Genomic DNA, 20,656 nt, shown 5'->3' with positions numbered 1-20,656 from the left:
CCCTTTCTCCTCCCTCCATCACCTGCCCTCGGCCACAGCCTGTCCCAGATCTGAGCTTTGTTCTCCCAGTCAGAGAAGAGCCTCGATCCCAGGCAGAAGATGGAGCACATCCTCCTGGGCATGCGATGGTCCAAGCCCAGGGAGGACAGGCTGGTGGATGGGGAAAGCCAGGCAGGATTTACAAGTGATGCCTGTTGGACCTGCCTGCTGTTGTGGGATTGCTGGGCTGTGGATGAGGGGGAGAGCAATGGGGGCCATATATCATGAACCTTTGAGGCCTGGGACATGGTTTCCCATGGTCTCCTTGCCAGCGGAGTGGGGAAACGTGGCCAGGACAGGCGGGAGAAGAGGGTGGGTGGAAACCTGGATGGCGCAAGAGCTGCAGGGGGCTGTCAGCGATGCCCTTGTCCAGCTGGCAGCATCCCTGTGGGGTTGATCCTGGGGCTGATGCTCCTTGAAGCCTTCACCAGTGTCCTGATGAAGGCATGGGTTTGGCTTCAGCTAGCTGGGGGGCAATACCAAACTGGGCAGTAGTGGGTATGCTGGAGGGCAGGACTGGTGTTCAGAGGGGCCTGGAGAAACGAGATGATGGGAGCCTGCTGATATTGGATGGGGAAAAGAGTGAGTCCTGCAGCTGGGAAAGAAGGAGGAAGCCCACACATCAAGATGGGCAAGTGAGCAGCCGTGCTGAACAGGCCTGGGGGACCCACGATCCAGAGGCTGGATGGGAGTCAGCAGTGTGTCCTTGTGGTGGCAGAGCCCAGTGACACTGTGGGCAGTGGTGGCTGGAGCTCAGGGCTCCAGGGGCAGGGAGCCCGCTCCTCTGCAGGCACCAGGGAGACCACATCTGCGTTCCCCAGGACAAGCCAGACACAGCAAGTCCTTGTTTCACACAATAGCTAAGATTGCAGGGGACCTCCTGCAATCCTGTCCCAGCCTCCCAGGCTCACCATGCTGTGGGCTGGCTCCATCAGCCCTCTTCCATACCTCCTCTCCCAGGAGCTGCCCATATCCCACTGCTTAGGAAAGTGGTCCCCACCTCATCCCCCTCTCTGCAGAAACACTGAGTGAGGCAGGGAGAGTCAGCACTGTCCCCGGACTCCCCCACCCACCTCAGCCGGGTTGGGGATGGGGCTCCCTCATCACCTCTCTGGCAGCTCAGGTCCTACTGTGGTCTTAAGGATCTTTCCCCTGTGGTGGCAGGGGTCCGCCCTTTCCCTCTTTCCCCGCCTTTCCCCAGCCTCCCCTGTGCTCCCCCTTCTCTCCCACTGTCTTAAGGCTCTTCACTGCACCCCCATTTCCCCCCATGGCCTCAGGGCTCCTTCATTTGTCTTCCATGATCTTAGGGAACTTCACCCCCATTTTCTCCATGGCCTCAGGGGTCCCTCATTCACCCCCCATGGCCTCAGGGCTCCCCATTGCTCCCGTCTCCCACATGGCCTCTGTGCTTCCCAGCAGTTTCTCATGCGGATGGAACCGCTGCCTGTGCCCTCCCAGGCAAGGGCCAGCCCAAAGCCCTGGGCAGGTGATGGACGCAGGAGAAAGGACAGGATGGGAGCTGTTGATGGTGAGGGAAGGGACAGGCAGTAAATCCACATGACTCCCGGAAGAGGACAGGCCAGGGACACCCGTGGTGCCATCATACCCCAGCTGCAAAAAGATGCAGATGGCACGACCTGAGCCAGGTCACCGCCGGCAGCCTTGGTGGGGCACAGCCCGCGGGAGCTGGGCTCCGCAACCAGAGTCCCGTGTCACCGTGAGCTGCTCGGACCGGGGCGCACGGGGACACGCAGAGGTGTAAGTGTAAGGTGGTACAAGCGTATGCGTGAGTGTGAGAGAGGGGAATAAGGTCTGTTTTCCACGAGCCTTGCTTTAAAATACAGACACCCTTTCCCAGCACTTTGCAGCACAGTTGAGGCAATGTGTGCACAGGGGAGAGGGTCTCAGGGTGTATCCCCAGCTGCTGACCCCAAATCCTGCGGTGAAGTGGCAGCAACAGTCAGTCTTCAACCAGGAGAGGAAGGAGGGTCTTAGATGCGCTGCTCAGCTTCGGGGGCTGCTCACAGATCCACTGGTACTTTGTGGTGCATTTTGAACTCTCTATTTTCCCGTTAGCTGACAGGTTGCAATCTGTAGAATATTTGTAGTCCCTAGGAGAGAGGCCACATCTCAGAGGGGCAGAGACAGCATCCTCACCATGGACACCTCTTCCCACAGGTCCCAGTGCCACTGGGGCAGGCAGGGCATCTAACACTGGGACCAGTCTGACGAAGGGCCACGTTCCTCCCTCAGCCTCCTGCTCTGCCACTTGGAGATTCGGCAGCGTACCCCAGAGCTGGGCTCTGCCCCGGGGTCCCTCCCTCGGGGCACTGCTCATTGAAGCATCGTCCCCTTTGCCGGGGGGTATCCCAGGGCTGAAATGGCACCTTGACGGCATGGCTAAAGGGCAGGTGCTTGTGCCAAAGACCGCTGCACTTACGAGTACCGCCTGCTGTCCTGCCGTACAACAGTCTTCTTCGCGTCAGAAGAAATTTGTGCTCCAACCCAGTATACTGAGCCATAATACTGCAAAAAATGCTGGGGTGAGAGAAGCTGTTGACCACCTGCCCCACGCCCAGCACCTGCCTGGTGACTGGGAGCCCCGGGGCCCTGCAGACCACCGGGGTGGGAACCCGCAGCTCGTGGTGCCACGCCAGCACCTCCACAGATGCTGCTGCTGCTGGCCCCACGGGGCTCTGCCCAGCCCCACCATCACCCTCACCCTCCTGGGGAGCTGCAGCCCCCCTGCTCTGTACCGGCACTGCCCATGATGGCCAGTGGCCTTGGACCAGCAGCTGGGCAGATTTCCTTCTGCAGTCATAATAGCTGTCCAACCATGTCTTCTTCTCTGACGAGATGAAGAGGCACTTGCTCCTGTAGAGCACCCAGCCTGAGGGGCAGCAATCTGGGGGCAGGGGCACGGCTCAGGCACTCACCCTCCCACAGATGCTCGGGGGGCCCAGCCTGGCCAGGGTCAGCCCCCACATCTCCCCAGCAGCATCACTGCCCGTCCCCCCACCCTGCCACCGCCCTACCTGTATTCATGCAGGCGCGCAGGCTGCTCACAGTGCTCTCGCTGGCCCTGAGCTCCCCCCGCACCTCCTGCACCTCCTTCTCCGTCTTCCCCAGGACCCCCATGACACGCGCCAGCTCGGCGTTCAGGCTCTCCAGCTCCAGCTGGCTGCCGTTGCCCTCCCGCCACGCTCGCTGCAGCTCCGCTCGGGCCCACACCAGCTCCAGCCGCGCCTGCTCCAGGCTCCGCTCCCGCGCGCTCGCCTCCTGCGAGAGGCGGCCCTGCTCGGCCGCGTGCTCTCGGGAGGTGTCCTGCAGCCTGCGGGTGACCTGCCAGTCTGGGGACGGGGGGGTGAGCTGGGGCACGGCAAGGGGACAGCCCGCGCGGGGGCACGTGGGGCTGACCCTGCTCAGGGCACAGCCCTTGCAAGGGAGAGTGGGATAAGAGTGTCTGACTGCGGGCAGAGGCTGTCCCAGGGGAGTCAGTGTTAAGGGAAAGGAAGCCCCAGTGGTGGCAAGGGGAGGGGAGGTGATGTGAGGCAGTGGGAAGGCAGCGGGAGGCAGCGGGAGGCAGCGGAAGGCAGCAGGGAGGCAGCGGGAGGCAGCGGGAGGCAGCGGAAGGCAGCGGAAGGCAGCGGGAGGCAGCGGGAGGCAGTGGGAAGGCAGCGGGAGGCAGTGGGAAGGCAGTGGGAGGCAGTGGGAGGCAGTGAGGAGGCAGTGGGAGGCAGTGGGAAGGCAGTGGGAGGCAGTGGGAGGCAGTGAGGAGGCAGTGGGAGGCAGTGGGAAGGCAGTGGGAGGCAGTGGGAGGCAGTGGGAGGCAGCGGGAGGCAGTGGGAAGGCAGTGGAAGGCAGTGGGAGGCAGTGGGAGGCAGCGGGAGGCAGTGGGAAGGCAGCAGGAGGCAGCAGGAGGCAGCGGGAGGCAACAGGAGGCAGTGGGAGGCAGTGGGAAGGCAGTGGGAGGCAGTGGGAGGCAGCGGGAGGCAGCGAGGAGGCAGCGGGAGGCAGCGGGAGGCAGTGGGAGGCAGTGGGAAGGCAGTGGGAAGGCAGTGGGGAGGCAGTGGGAGGCAGTGGGAGGCAGCGGGAGGCAGTGAGGAGGCAGCAGGAGGCAGCGGGAGGCAGTGGGAGGCAGTGGGAAGGCAGTGGGAAGGCAGTGGGAGGCAGCGGGAGGCAGCGGGAGGCAGTGAGGAGGCAGCAGGAGGCAGCGGGAGGCAGTGGGAGGCAGTGAGAAGGCAGCGGGAGGCAGCGGGAGGCAGTGGGAGGCAGCGGGAGGCAGCGGGAGGCAGTGAGAAGGCAGCGGGAGGCAGCGGGAGGCAGTGAGGAGGCAGCGGGAGGCAGCGGGAGGCAGCGGGAGGCAGTGGGAAGGCAGTGAGAAGGCAGCGGGAGGCAGCGGGAGGCAGCGGGAGGCAGCGGGAGGCAGTGAGAAGGCAGTGGGAGGCAGCGGGAGGCAGCGGGAGGCAGCGGGAGGCAGTGAGGAGGCAGCGGGAAGCAGCGGGAGGCAGCGGGAGGCAGCGGGAGGCAGCGGGAGGCAGTGAGAAGGCAGCGGGAGGCAGCGGGAGGCAGCGGGAGGCAGCGGGAGGCAGCGGGAGGCAGTGGGAGGCAGCGGGAAGCAGCGGGAGGCAGCGGGAGGCAAGGGCAAGGCAGTGCAGGCAGACAGAGGGGCTGCTCAGGGCAGCCAAGCAAGAAGCAGTGATGCCCCTGGACCACCAGCCCCAGGCACCGCCCGGCCCTGACGCCCCCCCAGCAGCCCGGCCCTCACCCAGCCCCAGAACCCCTCCCAGTGCCCCCCTCCCCAGATGCCCCCTCCCCACAGCCCCACCTCGACTCACAGCAAGTCCCCAGGGCCACGGTGGCCACCAGCAGCAGCAGCAGCAGCAGCAGCAGGCTGGCTGCCAGCAGCCCCGCGGGGGCACGCCAACGCCGGGGCCAGCGCCCTGCAAGAGATGAGCGCACACGGGCATCACCCCGTGGTCCCACTGCTACCACCCACTGCCCACCCTGCACTGGGGCATCCCCTCGGCTGTGGCTGTGGCCGGGCTCTCACCCGGGCTGGGTGCTGCAGGCACCCGCCCCAGCGGCATGTTCTCATAGGGGCTGTCGTCCTCGTCGGGGGCTGCAGGGCAGGCAGGCGCGGTGAGCGGTGGGTCTGCCGTGAACTTCAGGTCAGCGTAGACCATGCTCTGGGCCATGTCCTGGGCTGCCACGATGGCCCTGAGAGCTCCTGCTCCACTGCGGTCCCCCCCTCTCTCAGGGCTGCAAAGGAGAAGTGAGGCTTGTTTCTGCAGAAGCAGAAGTTTGCTGTGAGCTGCGGCAGACGGGAGCAGGAAAGCACAGCCATGGGGCCGGCACCCTGCCATTGGCCCCTGCGCCACCATCCTGTCCCCTTCCACGCCCCAAAACTGTTCAGGGTGCCCTGGGACAGCAGTGGGCTGGTGCAGCTCGCTGTTGGGGCTCTGGGCAGAGCTGCAGGGGTTATCCTACCAGGAACTGACCCAAATCCCTGGGGCATGGGAGAGCGGGGCCAGGTCCCATGTGGGAACAGGTGGCTCTGGGGCTGGCCCCATCCAGGATGGAGGTTCCCCCTCTCTGTGCTCTACTCCGGGGTTTGAGCATTGCTGCTGGGCAGAAATGTTTGCCCTAATGCCTAAAAGGGGTTTCCACATTGCAGCGTAGGCTGTTGCTCTTCTCCCCTTCTCCTGGCTATATCTCTCCACTCTGTCAGGAGACAAGATCACAGGGGACCATGTCCCAGACCTCGAAGGATCATGAGAAATAGTCCCCATTGCTCTTCCCTCGTCCCCAGCCCAATGGTCCCAACAGCAGCAGGCAGGCACGTTGGGTCGGGTAGGTGCTGCTTGTCCTTGGTTTACCAAGGATTTATCCTGCTGGGCTCCTCCCAGGAGGACATGCCCCATCTTGTTCCTGGGGACTGGTTGGAAGTGGCTCAATCTATAGCTTTCCAAACCTCCTCCTTGCTCTCTTTGAAGTTGGCCATGGTTTTTGCCTTTCTCCAGTGATGAAGGATTTCCCGTGCTCTTGCAGAGATGATGGAGAATGGCTTTGCAATGTTGTGCTCCACCACCACCTCTGCACACCTCCAGTCCTGTCCCATGAACTGGCTGCATCCAGCTGTGCCCAGCTGGTCCCAACTCAGTGCCCCTCTCCGAAACATACTTTTCACTAGATGCGGTTCAGTAGAGACCTCTGAGGTTCAGAGGGGCTGGAGGCTGGGACCAAGGAAGAGATGCCACAAGTGCTGGGGTTGTGGTGTGGGGAAGGGAAGGTGAAGTGGGTGTCATTGCTCTATGCAACTCACTGGGGGTGGGTCTGGAGCGATGGCAAAGCCAGGGTCTTCTAGGAGGGGAGCAGGGAGAGGACGAGAGGCAGCGGCACAAGCTGCATCATGGGGAAACTCCCACTCCCAGAGGCCAGGAGGGCACATCTGCATCTGTGAAGACCTCCAGACCCCCACAGGGCTGTCCCCAGGGCAATGTGTTGCGGTGTCCAGGCTGGCCCTGCTCTTCCCCAGCTCTCCCCCGGCCCAGGGATTTGGGTCCATCCGTGCTCTGCCGCTGCCCTGACCTCAGGCTGTGCTTGCCCTTGCCCTGCTGTGTGCCCAGGGGGACCGTGAGCACTTTTGGGGCGTGGGAGGGGACAGGCCCACGGTGGTGGGACCAATGAAAGGGTGCTGGCCCCTGCAGCCGTGCCTCACTGGTCCCAGCTGCTACAGCTCAGAGCAGACTTCTGCTTCTGCAGACACCGGCAGCACTTCTCCTTTGCACCCCCGAAAGACGCCACAATCACCAGGGAGCAGGACCCCCCCGGAAGGGCGTCCCAAGGGCAGGGTGGGAGCCAGCAGGGCTCCGGGTTTGCCCAGCGCTTGCCCACATGGCCCAGAGTGTGGTTTATGCAGACCTGAGGTTTGCCAAGGTGATGGGGGGCCGGAGCACAGCCAGCCAGGTGCTGGAGGCAGGTGAGAGTCCACGGGACACCCCACGCTGCCCTCACCATGCCCAGCCCCGTGGATTCAGCCGCTCTCCTCTGCCTCCCTCGAACAGCCCTCGGCATGGACGAGGCGGAGAGCCCCTATGAGAACGTGCAGCCGGCGCCAGCGGGGCAGGATGGGGATGGAGCCCAGCCCAGCCCAGGTGAGTGCCCCGCTGGAGCCCAGGGGACCTTGGTATGCTCTGGCGCAGGTGGTGGGTGGTGTTTCGGAGTGCTCCTGCTCCCATCCTTGAAGAGGAAGCGGCTGCGCCGTGCCACCCGTGCCAGCGTGCTGCCGCGCTGCTGCCTGCGGGCAGGAGGTCTGGGGGCTGCCAGGGGGTTCCCAGCTCACCAGCTGATGCCCGCGGTCGGACGTGTCTTGCAGGGCGCTGGTCCCGGCGGTGGTGCATCCTGGTGGGGCTGCTGGCAACCTGCCTGCTGCTGCTGGTGGCCACTGTAGCCCTGGGGGCTTGCTGTGAGTCAGTGGGGTGGGCACTGCCAGGTCCGGGGGTGGCTGGGCAGCAGGGGGAGAGGGAGGCAGCTGGGCAGGGGTGGGTGCTGTGGGTGAATGGGTGGGTGAATAGAGGCATGCCCACGCACACTGCTGGTGGCCGGGTCCCTCTGCCCTGTCTGCCACAAGCTGGCCTGCATCCCTTGCACATCATGGGTGCCTCCCTTGCCTCCCGTCACCCATCTTCCCCACCTTGCGCTTTGTTTCTGCTCCTTTCCCTTCCCTTCCAGCCTTGCCCAGCTTCCTGTTGCTGTGGCCCCCCCCGCCCCTGCCCTCCTCTGTCTGCTCCTACAGCCTGTCCTGCCTTGCCCTGCTCTCCCCTGCCAGGTCCTGCCCAGCCCCTGACCGTACACTTCCCTGCCGGGTCGTTCCCCTCCTTTTCCATCCAACATGGACACCTCCCTGGCTTGCCCTGCCCCTCCTACCCCTTGAGCAGGGTCAGCCCCACGTGCCCCCGTGCGGGCTGTCCCCTCGCGGTGCCCCAGCTCACCCCCCCGTCCCCAGACTGGCAGGTCACCCGCAGGCTGCAGGACACCTCCCGAGAGCACGCGGCCGAGCAGGGCCGCCTCTCGCAGGAGGCGAGCGCGCGGGAGCGGAGCCTGGAGCAGGCGCAGCTGGAGCTGGTGTGGGCCCGAGCGGAGCTGCAGCGAGCGTGGCGGGAGGGCAACGGCAGCCAGCTGGAGCTGGAGAGCCTGAACGCCGAGCTGGCGCGTGTCATGGGGGTCCTGGGGAAGACGGAGAAGGAGGTGCAGGAGGTGCGGGGGAAGCTCAACAACAGCGAGAGCACTGTGGCCATCCTGCGCTCCTGCACGGCTATAGGTAGGGCGGTGGTGGGGCAGGGATGGGGTGCCCCGGGGGACTGGAACCCCTCAGCAGGTGTAGTGCCAAGGCACGAGCACTGGCTCTTTTGGCCACATGGTGGGGACAGGGTGGTCCAAAGGCTAATGCTGGAGCAGAGGCTGAATCTGTGATGCCTGCTGGGAAGATGTGGGGGCTGTTCCTGGCCCCCTCCAGGGCGTCTGTGGCTGAGCAAGTACCTGAGCTGTGCCCCTGCCCCCAGATTGCTGCCCTTTGGGCTGGCTGCTGTACAGGGGCAAGTGCCTCTTCATCTCGTCAGAGAAGAAGACATGGGAGGACAGCAGAGATGAGTGTGAGAAGAAATATTCTCAACTCCTGGTCACAAAATCATGGAGTCGCTGGACCGTGCCGGTATGGTGTTGGGGGAGCTGAGGGCAGGAGGTGATGCATCCAGCCCTGGGGTCCCCAGGTGGCCCAGCACCATTCTGGGGGCCCCTGGTGTGCCAAAACATTGGAGGGTGCAAGGCTGATCTCTGGAGTACATGGCTGGTGGTGGACATGGGGCAGAGAGGCTCTGGCAACCCTGGATGCTGCCCAAGCTGGAGTGGGGCACCAGGGCTGCTCAGCTGTCCTGCCCCACGGAGCTCCAGCCCCAAGGAGCTTGGGGATATGGGGAGATGGTCACCCCTTGCAAACACTGCAGCACACAGATAGCATGGAAAAGCCTTTTCTTCTTCCCCAGACCTTCCTGAAAAATGCAGACATCCCGTACTGGATTGGGCTGCAGAAGAGCAGCTTCCCCTGGTATGACTATGGCTGGCTGGAGGAAGAGGACCCGAATGGCAACGGGGTCTCAGATGCCTGGTTCTGGGTGGATGGCTCCCTTTATGAAAGGTACCCAGCAGCACACCCTCTTGCCAAAACCACCTCTCCTCCAGCACGACTTCAGGAAGCATTTTAAATCCCACCAGTACCCAGCCCCGGGCACGAGAACTGGCCAACAAGAGCATCAAAGCAGCTGGGGCTGAGGGGAGGTGGGCACAGCGGTATGACGAGATGCTTGGAGGCTGTGCAAAAGGAAAGCCAAGCCTTGGGGGGACACGTGCAGGGCATGAGCGAGCAGGAGGCAGCAAGAGGGGACAAAAGAAACAGCAAGTTTTATTTGGAGTCTAGACAAAGTGTTTGAGCACCACGTCTATCCCCCATGTGCCTCCCTGGTCCCTCCTCGAGGGGCAGTCAAGCCTTCGCGCCCGCAGAGGGTCTCGGGCTCCTCCCTGCCACGTGCATCCCCTCCCTGGCTTGCCACTGCTTCCTTCCGCTTGCGGTGTCTGAGAGCAGTGGGGAGGAACAGACCCATCTGGCTGTGTGCTGGGTACCCAGCCTCTGCCCTCTGCCCACTCCTCCATCCTCAGCCCCACTGTGAGGGGCTGCACCCCACCCTGGCCCCACAGCCCAAGGCAGCTCCTCCGGCCATCCACGCACCCTTGGGGAGGGCTGTGCTCTCCCGTCGCTGAGCGCTGCAGGAAGGAAATATTCCCCAGCAGCGAGGCTGAGATTCAAGCAGGAGGGAGGCGAAGGGGAGTCGCAAGGAATGTAAACCTTTTGCAGAGGGGTTTCTTAGCCTGCCCGAGGAATGGCAGGGGTGCGTTGGCTGAGGCTTCAGCCTGTGAAATCAGCAGGCGAGGTCTGGGGGATCCCCACTTTGACTGCAGAATTCAAGCCCTCCCATGGTTGAATGCTGTTGGCCACCCTGGCTACCTCAGCAGGGGGTGGTGGATAGGGCACCGGCAGCCCCGTGATGTGTCGTTTCCCCATCCAGGCCGTGGCAGTCAAAGTCGAATGGGTCCTGTGCCATAATAAGCCGTGGGAACATCAAACCCGCCCAGTGCGCCGGTCCTGATGACCTGAACTTCTGGATCTGCGAGAAGGCGGCAGGGCCGAGCTCCCCTTTCATGGCTTGATGGCTGCTGACCCCAGCACTGCTGCAGTAAGTGTGCCCACGCCGGGCTCTGCCGAGCCCTGAGGTGCGCAGGACCTGTGGGGCGTGCAAGGAGGAAAGCCTGTGTATCTGCGTGGGGCATGCTGACCCCCTCCCTTGGAAAGAGATAGGGATGTGGGCACCTCCCTGTGCTGGATGGAGCCTGCCTCCGTCCCTTTACTGCCATGGGAGCCCCTGGTCTGCAGTAGCTCAAGTGACCCCCCCAGCTGTGGGGCAGCAAACCCCTTTGCAAGCTGCCTCCCCAGCCCCACTCTGTGTGGGGGAGGCTGAGCAGCACCTTACCCTCACCCTCTGCCTTCCCTTGCAGCACCTGCAGCCCACGCTGCCTCCGCTTCAGCCCTGTTGCACTGCTGCCTAAGATGTCCCACCCATGCAAGCAGCCCCCTTCCCTCTCACAGACCCCTGCCCATGGGCTGCCCAGGTCCTTCCCAGGCATGCCCAGTGATGCTCCGGCATCACGCAGGCTTGGGGAGGCAGCGGCAGTGGCCGTTTCCCCCCCAACTGATGCGCTTCAGCAGAGCGGTACAGGCCCCACAGCCCAGCCCCACACTTGCACAGGGTACGCTGGGTCTTCCTGAGCACAGGGGCTGGTGTGCGAAAGTGGTCCAGACGCCGAGTGGAGCAAGCCCTGATGCTCAGCACTGCAGTCATGAAACATCCCCAGCACAGCGCGAGCTGTGGTGCTGGGATGCAAAGGTGCGGGAGTGGGGGACGGCACAGCCCCACACCCAGCCGGGACCCCTCCCCACAGCAGGGACTTTCTGCCTGGCCCCATCCCAGGAGCAGCTTGGCTACGGCTTTCAGGCAATCCAGCAAGCAACAGCCTCGGCAAAGCCTCAGTGCCTGGGGAGGGAAACTGCGCCTGAACCAGCACCTGTGCTGGCGGTTGGGGACTTTTTGCTAATTAGAAGGTAGAGCAATGACCTTTAGCACTGTATGATGTGATGGCGCCTTTCAAAAGTAAAAGCAGCTCTGGCACTTGCAGCAGACTGATGCTTTGCAAGACAAGTCATCAAAACTTTAAATAGTTACTATACACGTGCACATGCGAAGATTAAGCAAAATAGCCCTGATGTAACACTGCAGCCAGGCAAGAGCAGAGGAAGTTATGTTCAGCCAGGCAAAGATGTTCTCATTTTACTATAGGGTTGTGTGTGCCATATATAGTTGATTAATTGCTATGTGAATTAGCTCGCTTGAAGAGCAAAAGGGTATTAAAGGTAGGCTTTTTGGAGGTGGCACTTGTCCCTCCTCTGTCTTGCCTGCTGGCTGAACCCACTTTGTAGCAATAAAGAGACACAGCTGCTCTTTGCTTTGTTGTGTACCACCACAAACACAGACTCAAGGGCACAAACCCAAAGAACCTCAATAATAAATGGGCCGAAGCCATTTCACCTGAGATGGCCACTTTGGGGTCATTGAGATCTTGGGCTAAGCCAGGCTGGCTTGTGCTCCCTGAGGGGATCCCCAGAATCCCCAGGCAAGTCCATGTAAACTTTTGGGGCCAGGCTCCCCTCTGGGTCTGACATACATTGAAGAGACAGAAGCGGGAGACTGAGTTGCTGGGACAGTTTTTATTGAACACTTTAAATAAGCTGGGTATATATTACTGGTAATTATTATTTTTAATAATCATAAAAATCCCCATAAGTTTTGCATTTACCAGTGCATTGTGCAGGAGGGAGGAAAGCTGGCTCCCATCCTTGCCAGGGCCTAGGCAGCCTGGCCACGCTGCCCACTGGCCCCTTCCCCCCAGTGTAAGGATGGCAACCTGGCCCCTCTGCCCGTACCCTGCTCCCGACCCCCTGTGCCGGGGGATGCGGGGCTCCATGCTGGCTCAGCATCCAGCCCTTGGCGCTGGGCGGGCAGGAGCAACCCCAGCACTAGCAATCCTCCCTGTGCGCAGCCCCATGGGCATCACCTCTCCCCGTGCTAGGGGCTGGCTGTGCTCCCCACGCTTGTTGCAAAGTGTAAGGACACCCACCAGCCCCACAAGGTACCTCACACACACTCACACAAACAGTGACCCCTCTGCCTCTAGCCCCGCTCACCCGCCAGCCTGGGAGGCTGTGGGGGGCTCCAGGTTCTCCCAGGGGAGCAGGCTCATTGCACACCCCTCTGCAAGACCCCACAGAGGGGTAAGCCCTTGGGGAAGGTCCAGCTAGGGTTTAAGCCCCGGGGGGCTTGTGAGGGAGCAGCCCTGCTGCCTGGGACAACACTGTAGCGTGCTCGGGGCAGGGGTGTTATTGCACTTGATTCCCTGGCAAGGACCCAGCCTAGCCCCAGGGCTCCTCACAGACCACTGAGGCCAGTCGTGGTGGGATGGCTGCCTGAGCGCCTAGGGAGCACCGTGGCAGTTGCCGGGGGGGTCTGCGGGGTGGCTGGATGCAGCCCCGCTCCCCAGGGGTACCAGGCACTAGGACTGCGCCTCCGGCGGGTTCTGGCTGGGCTCCGCCAGCACTGGCCTTGGGTCTTCCTGCTGGTGGTCCTGGTCATGGCCGAGGAGGCTCTTGGTCTCGAAGTTGAGGTTCTGGTAGTGAGGTGGGCTGGGTGCTGGCTGGTGGCAGACGGAGGCAAAACTGAAGCTGAAAGGATCCGGGCAGCAGCTGGGGCAGGGCAGCACCTCATCCTGCTCCACCGTGGTGCTGGAGCTGGGCCCGGGCAGCATGGCCGCACGCTCCGTCTGCTCCAGCGTCGCCATGCAGGGCATGCTGGACTCGAAGAAGCTGTGCTCCAGCCCGCTGCCCTGTGGCAGGGGTGTGCCGACCACCACGTTGTTGTTGAAGGGGAAGGCGCAGGAGGCTCGTGGCTCCGGCTGCCAGGGTCCGGTGCCTGCGGACGCTATGCACATGAACTTGCTGGGGGGGGGCGTGGGGGACTGCGGCACCTCAAGCCTGGTGGGGACACAGTCCAATCGCTTCTCCACCCTGGGGATGGTGGGGGCGGCTCGTGCCCGTGCTGGGGTCAGGAGGAAGGGGGGAAGCTGGGGCTTGCTGCCGGGAGAGGGGGTCCCCACACTGAGCGCCAGGCCCCGCCGGTGGGATGGCTCGGGGGAGGTAGGCAGAGAGCGGCACTTGCGGGGGTTGGCAGTGGTGGCTGAGAAATCACGCTGGACCTCCACGGCAGGCTCGGGCGTCACAGGGGTGCTGAGCTCGAGCGGGATGGGGGGCGGCAGGTCGAATGTGAGCGAGATGACAGACTTGCTTGGTGTGTCGAAGAGCTTGATCTTCCCTCCCTTCAGGTCCTCACGCTGGGAGAAGGGATTGACACGGGGGGACGTCTCCTTGGTCCTGGTCTCACCGTAGGGCTCTGGTGACCGCAGCAGGGTGGGCAATTTGGAGTGGAACGTGTCAGACTGGCTCGGGGACAGGTGCTGGTCCGGCTGCAGGTGCTGGGTCCCCAGCTCACGCAAGGGCGACAGCTCGGCATGGCTGGGTGACCTCCTGGCTCGCCCTGGGCATGGGTACAAGAGCGGGTCACCGGGTGCCACAGGGTGCTGGGCACCCACCAACCCAGGGATGTACCCTTGGGGGGAAACAGCGACCACCCTGCAGACCTCATTCAACCCGTCTCTTCCCCCTACGCCTGCCGGGGTAGGACGGGACACCCCACCTCCCCACTCCTTGCATCCCCCCTATGGCCTGTCCCAGGGGCCCCACGTACCACTGAGCACAGCCACTGTCTCAAGCACAGGCAGACTGTCCCCACTGCCACAAAGGGTGATCCCGGCGCCCTCCATGCCCAGCTGGTGCAGCAGGACGCCCTCCAGGAACTGTGTGATTTCCAGGAATGAGGGGCGGGTGGTGGGCTTCATCTGCAGGCAGGAGGGGTCACCGGTGAGTTCTTTAGCCCCCCCCGCCCAGCACCCCAGGGAGCCCTGCTCAGCAAAGGTAGCTCCCCGCCTCTCCCCTTGTGCAGGCAGGGCTGCCCGTCCCACCCCGGCTGCGATGGGAGGCTCACACTGCAGCAGTGGAAAGCGAGCTCAAGGAAGGCCGTTGGGCAGTTGACTTCCACCATGGTGCGGAAAGTGGTGACATCCAGGCCAAAATCCTGTGTCAGGCAAAGGAAGAAGAGTGAGGTTGGGTCCCCTGGGGCACCACATGGCCAAGGGGACCCGGGGTGGTCTGGCCTCCCCTTCCCGCACTGACTGCGTGCCACCCAGGGCTGGCAGCATCCCAGCTGGGGCACAGCAAGGGGCAACCCTGGGGTCACCCCAAGTTGGGGAAAGGCTGGGGGATGCAGGGACAGAGACCCCTCCTGCTCTCTGCCTGAATCCAGCCATCCCCTTCTCCCACCCAGGCTGACTCTGAGCACTGAGGACAAGTTATGAGCAGAGAGCATCCCTCCTGCTGCCAAGAGGCATTTGGGACACAGCATCCCTGCCCTGAGATGTGGGGCAGCTCCTGCACAGGGGTCTCTGCCCAGCACCGCAGGATGGTCTCTCTCATTTGGTGAAGCAGCCCCAGTGCAGTGCCGCTGCCCTCCCTTCCCATCCCAGGGAGTCACCTCAGCGCGGGGCATGTAGTCAGGGTCAGCGGAGATACGAGCAATGGTCTCACACAGGATGATCCCAAATGCGAACACATCAACCTGCAGAGAGCATGGAGTCAGTGTGTGGGGGGGGCCCTGCAGCCCACAGCCCCCCTCCTCCCCATGGAGCTGCACCAGGGCCCTGCCACCTCGCCACCCCAGAGATGCCCCGTTCCTTTCCTCTGTGGGCCCAATCGCCCCCAGGGCCACAAATCCTGCAAACCGCAGGTAGCGCACGCTTGGATAAAGCCCCACACAGGGCAGCCAGGGAGCCTCACCTTCTCATCGTAGATCTCTCCTCGCAGCACCTCAGGTGCCATCCAGTACGGAGATCCCACCACAGCCAGCGGCTCCTTCTCACCGTCTTCACTGGGGGGACATGGTAGGACATCAGGAGCTGCATGCAGTCCCCTGCCCCTTCCCTACCTCTCATCCTCCCGCTGGGGCAGCCCGAATCACCACCTCCATCTCCCTTCCTGGGCTAAACTTCCTCCATGCACCGCACCAACTCCCGTCTCCTGACCCACACCATTCCCTTCTCCAACACTGCCTAGCCAGCCCCAAATGTGTCCATCTGCCCCATAAGTTCCCACCACTGGGGACCACCCCCACTGCCCCCCATCCCTGCCCTTCTATCTGCACCCCTGTCCTCGTTTTGGCTGGGATAGAGTTAATTTTCTTCCCAATAGCTGGTACAGTGCTGTGATTTGGATTTAGTATGAGAATAATGTTGATAACCCACTGATGTTTTTAGTTGTGTCTAAGTAATAACAGGTTGCTAGTGAGGCCACTCAGCTTGTTGCACCAGAAAAAGACCTCAAAGGAACTAAAGGGTGTTCTGCCAAGAGGGTGACTTGGCCGACAGCCCAGTTAAAGCGCCTCTACACCATTGCACGCAGCACGGGCGACAAACAGGAGGAGTTGGAAGCCACCGTGCTGCTAGAAAGCTACAACCTGGTCGCCATTACTGAAACTTGGCGAGACAAATCCCATGACTGGAGCGCGGCTACCAATGCCTACAGGCTGTTCAGAAGGAACAGGCGAGGAAGGAAGGGTGAAGGCATTGGCCTCTACATCAAGAAACTGACAGAGTATGAAGAGCTGTCTCTGAAGAATAGCCATGAGCAGGTCAAAAGCTTATGGGTAAGAATCAGGGACCGAGGCAACAGAGGGAACCTTGTGGCTGGTGTCTACTACAGGCCACCTAATCAAGAGGAGCTTATTGACAAAGCCTTCTTACTCCAGGTACAGGAGGCATCCTGCTCGCAGACTCTCGTCCTGCTGGGGGACTTCAACCACACTGTCACCTGCTAGAGAAGTAGCACGGGGAGCTGTAGGCAATCCAGGAGACTCCTGGAGTGCATGGAGGATAACTTAAGCCAGGTAATAGACAGCCTTTTCAGAGATGATGCCATGCTGGACCTGTTGGTCACCAACACAAGTGAGCTAATTGGTGATGTCAAGACTGGAGGCAGCTTGGGCTGCAGTGATCACGCGCTGGTGGAGTTCGCAGTCCTGAGGGATACGGGGCAGGCAAAGAGTGAAGTCAGGACCCTGAATTTTAGGAAACAAAAATTCCACCTCTTCAGGGAGTTGGTCAATAGGACCCCTGGAGAAGCTGCACTCGGACAAGGGAGCAGAACAGAGCTGGCAGATCTTTAAGGACTCTTTCAATAGAGCACAAGAGCTCTGGATCCCTCAGGTGTAAGAAATCAGGAAAGGAAGGCAAGAGACCAGCATGGGTGAGTGGAGACTGTTGGGCAAACTCAAGGGCAAGAAAGAAACACACAGGCAGTGGAAGCAGGGACAGGTATTCTGGGAGGAGTACAGAGATGCTGCCTGGTTGTGTAGGGAGGGGGTCAGGAAGGCCAAGGCACAGCAAAGAATAACAAGAAGGGCTTCTACAGGTATGTCAGCCAGAAAAGGAAGGTCAAAAAAAGCATATCCCCCGTGATGAGCAAGACTGGCAGACTGGTAACAATGGATGAGGAGAAGGCTGAGGTACTGAATGACTTCTTTGCCTCAGCCTTCACTGGCAGTGTCTCTTCCCACACCTCTCAAGTGGACAGACTGCAAGATGGGGACTGGAAGGGCAAAGTCCCTCCCACTGTAAGAGATGAGGTTCGAGACCACCTGAGGAACCTGAACATGCACAAGTCTATGGGACCTGATGAGATGCATCCCAGAGTCCTGAGGGAATTGGCTGATGTAGTTGCCAAGCCACTCCCCATGATATTTGAAAAGTCCTGGCAGTCAGGTGAAGTCCCTGAAGACTGGAAATAGGGAAACATTGCACCCATTTAAATAAAAGGTAGAAAGGAGGACCCTGGGAAGTACTGACCTGTCAGCCTCACCTCTGTGCCTGGGAAGATCATGGAACAGATCCTCCTAGAAGCTATGCTAAGGCACATGGAGGACAGGGAGATGATTTGAGACAGCCAGGATGGCTTCACCAAGAGCAGGTCCTGCCTGACCAACCTAGTGGCCTTCTATGATGGAGGAACCACATCAATGGACAAGGGAAGAGCTGCTGATGTCTATACAGACTTCTGTAAGGCCTTTCACATAGCTCTCCCCCAACATTCTTCTCTCTAAATTGGAGAGAGGTGGATGTGATGGGTGGACTGTTGAGTAGATGAGGAATTGGTTGGATGGTTGCATCCAGAAGGTAGTAGTCACCAGCTCAATATCCAGATGGAGATCAGTGACGAGTGGTGTCCTTCAAGGGCCCACACTAGGACCAGTACTGTTTAATATCTTCATCAGTGACATGGACAGGGGGATCGAGTGCACCCTCAGCAAGTCTGCAGATGACACCAAGATGAGTGGTGCGGCTGACATGCCTGAGGGACGGGATGCCATCCAGAGGGACCTGGACAAGCTCAAGAAGTGGGCCTATGTGAACCTCATGAGGTTCAACAAGGCCAAGTGCAGGGTCCTGCACCTGGGTCGGAACAACCCCCAGTATCAATCCAGGCTGGGGGATGAAGGGATGGAGAGCAGCCCTGCCCAGAACGACTTGGGGTACTGGGGGATGAAAAGCTGGACATGAGCCGGCAATGGGCACCCACAGCCCAAAAGGCCAAGTGTGTCCTGGGCTGCATCCAAAGCAGCGTGGCCAGCAGGTTGAGGGAGGGGATTCTACCCCTCTGCTCTGCTGAGACCCTGCCTGGAGTCCTGCATCCAGCTCTGGAGCCCTCAGCACAGGAAAGACATGGACCTGTTGGAGTGGGTCCAGAGGAGGCCACAGCAATGATCAGAGGGATGGAACAGCTCTGCTATGAGGACAGGCTGAGAGAGTTGGGGTTGTTCAACCTGGAGGGGCACAGCCAGGACAGCTGACCCAGACTGGCCAAAAGGATATTCCCTACCATATAATGTCATGCTCAGTAAATAAAACTGATTTGGCTGGGGGGCGGGGGTCATCGCTTGGGGATGGGCTCTCGATCACTGGGTGGTGAGCAAATGTTGCATTGTGCATCACTTTTTGTATATTCCTTTATCAGTATCTATTATTATTATTATTTAATCTTCCTTTGCTGTCCTGTTAAACTGTTTTTATCTCAAGCCATGAGATTTTTTTTTTCCTGATTCTCTCCCCATCCCATCTGTGGGGTGGGGGCAAGTGAGAGGCTGCATGGTTCTTAGTTGCTGGCTGGGGATAAACCACGACATCCCCAAATGTCCACCCCTCCCCAGATCCTGCTCCAAGCGGGCTAGAAACCACCCCCAACCCTCCAAGGATGGGGATGGATGCTTCCCACACACCTGTAGGTAGGGATCTTCTCTGCCAAGCCGAAGTCACCCACTACAGCTGTGTAGCCATCGGTCTCGCAGCGCACCAGACAGTTCTGGGGGCACAGGAGGACCCCTGTCACACCGACTGCAGCCGCCCTGCCTCACCGGCCTCTGCGCCTGGGATGCCTCGGCAGAGCGCAGCCTCCTGCTCCCCAGCCGGCCGTGCCTGGGGCAGCAACGTGGGTATGGGACCACGAGGGCAGTGGGATGCCTTGGAGCATCTTGTACCTTGGAGGTGAGGTCACGGTGGAAGACGCCCTTGGAGTGCAGGTAGTGCAGGCCACGGGCGATGTCGAGGCCCAGCTTGACACGTATGGACCAGGAGAGGGACACAGGGCTTTCCAGCAGCTGCTCCAGGTTTCCGCCATTGATGTACTGGTGGGAAGAGCCAGGCCATTGCATTGCTGTGTTCCTTGTCCCAGCGTATCCTCCAACCACCCCACAGCACAGCCCGCACATGAGCCATGGGCCGAGAAAGTGTCCCCACAGCTATCACCATCCCCTCCCCAGGCCCACAGGAACCCTGAGACTCCCGGCCATCGCCCCGCTCTCACCTCCGTCAGCGCGTGCAGCTGTCCCTGGTGCACGCACACCCCCATGAACCTGTGAGACAGAGGGGACCTGAGGGTGGTCGTGGCGGGGACCAGCCCCAGGAGCTCACCCAGCACTGGCAGTAGCTCCAAATCCCCCAGTCTAGGGAAAAGGGGGCAATGAGGACGGCAGCAGGGGAGCAGGTCCTACTTGAGGATGTTGGGGTGTGAGAGGCGGTTCATCAGCTGCACCTCCCGTAGCATGTTGGCCCGGTTGCTCATCAGCTTGTTCATCTTCAGCACCATGATCTGCCCTGACTGGCGGTGCCGCACCTGGAAAAGGGGGTGCAGGGGTGGCTGACCCCACATGTCTCCGCAGCCCCCATGGGCACCAGCTTGCATCCACCCCAGCCCTAGAGGTAGGAGCTGAGAACCCCACACACCAAAGGCATGGGGCACTCCAGGCACTGCAAGGGCCAGGGGGAAGGCTCTCCCAGCACAGCAGCACCCCAAGGACCCCCAGTGCAGATGATGCACATCTCCATCCTCTCTGGGGCACCCCACCTGTCACACTCCCCCGCTACACTGCCCAGCCCTCCCAGCGAGGCAACAGCAGCTCTGCTAGCCGTGACCCCAAACTTGCTGCAAGGCAGGTGCAGGGTTGGGGAGCACCAGGGAGAACTCTTCTGGGTCAGTAACACCCAGCCAGACCCCACCAGCATGGGGCAGATGACAGAGGGGGCACATCGCCCCCAGACCAGCCCTGGGGGTGGCTGACACTTGCCCTGGTGCATGACCCCAGCCCTGCAGGGCATGGTGCTCAGACGAGGCTGTATATTTAGCCAGCCCCAGCCTGACACTGTCATGTAAGCTGGGGGCCTGGCCCCCCGCCAGGAACAGCAGCTGGGAGCGTGGCCAAGCACGGACACCCCCGTCCTTCCGCAGGCCCCTGGCACGTGTGGGCTGAGGGACGAGCATGGGATCCCTTGCCTCAGCACTGCACCAGGGTGGCTGAACCAGTGCTGAGGTCCCCCCACTGAGCAGGCGCTGGGGGTGGGATAGGACCCTCTCGCCCCCACCCCGAGCAGCAGCTGGTGGGGGGGACACCCCAACGGATCCCAGCTGCCCCCCGGCACAAGCTGAGCTCTGCATGAAGGCTCAGGCATTCCTTGGTGCTGCCGTCAGCTCCCCACTCTTCTCCTTTTTAGTCACTACTGGTTGAGGCAGCTGTGCTGGTGCCAGCCCCTGGCCTGCTCGCCCCCACCGCCCCTGCCGAATTGCCTCCCTGGGCAAAACACAGGGGTGGAGGGATTGGCTGGAGACAGGGTCTCCAGTGCCCCCCATCCTGCTCACAGCTCAGCCTCTGTCCCCATCACAGCAGGTTGTGGGGGGAGCTGGTGTGCTGAGCCCTCCGGGGCTCTGTTTCCACCCCACAGCTAGCATTGCTTTTGGGGAGCA

The 20,656-nt window shown here is 61.4% G+C and overlaps 3 protein-coding genes across 3 annotated transcripts; 1 reads left to right on the top strand and 2 right to left on the bottom strand.

Annotated features, from left to right (window-relative positions):
• Positions 1–1,999: 1,999 nt before the first annotated feature.
• LOC309416003 (uncharacterized protein) lies at positions 2,000–5,237 on the bottom strand (the record flags this gene model as incomplete). Its single annotated transcript, XM_082013741.1, has 6 exons — positions 2,000–2,150; positions 2,480–2,565; positions 2,796–2,944; positions 3,075–3,389; positions 4,878–4,982; positions 5,093–5,237. 6 exons carry the CDS (start codon positions 5,235–5,237, stop codon positions 2,000–2,002), a joined length of 951 nt encoding a protein of 316 aa, XP_081869867.1.
• A 1,699-nt stretch (positions 5,238–6,936) lies between these two features.
• On the top strand, positions 6,937–10,302 carry CD72 (CD72 molecule; the record flags this gene model as incomplete). The annotated part of the gene is made up of 7 exons (XM_082013740.1): positions 6,937–7,021; positions 7,107–7,196; positions 7,418–7,507; positions 8,048–8,362; positions 8,604–8,752; positions 9,084–9,235; positions 10,161–10,302. The coding sequence occupies 7 exons, from the start codon at positions 6,937–6,939 to the stop codon at positions 10,300–10,302; spliced, it is 1,023 nt and encodes a 340-aa protein (XP_081869866.1).
• Positions 10,303–12,756: 2,454 nt separating this feature from the next.
• TESK1 (testis associated actin remodelling kinase 1) lies at positions 12,757–19,519 on the bottom strand (the record flags this gene model as incomplete). The annotated part of the gene is made up of 9 exons (XM_082012978.1): positions 19,410–19,519; positions 19,223–19,271; positions 18,897–19,043; positions 18,639–18,721; positions 15,149–15,239; positions 14,847–14,930; positions 14,301–14,390; positions 14,004–14,154; positions 12,757–13,793 (listed from the first exon to the last, which is right to left on the bottom strand). The coding sequence occupies exons 1-9, from the start codon at positions 19,502–19,504 to the stop codon at positions 12,757–12,759; spliced, it is 1,827 nt and encodes a 608-aa protein (XP_081869104.1). The 5' UTR covers positions 19,505–19,519.
• Positions 19,520–20,656: the final 1,137 nt, after the last annotated feature.

Source organism: Phaethon aethereus (genome assembly GCF_964289735.1).
Source record: "Phaethon aethereus genome assembly, chromosome: Z".
Taxonomy (NCBI): Eukaryota; Metazoa; Chordata; class Aves; order Phaethontiformes; family Phaethontidae; genus Phaethon; species Phaethon aethereus.
The sequence above is the reverse complement of the archived record's forward strand: the minus strand, read 5'-3'. Positions and strand labels throughout refer to the sequence as shown.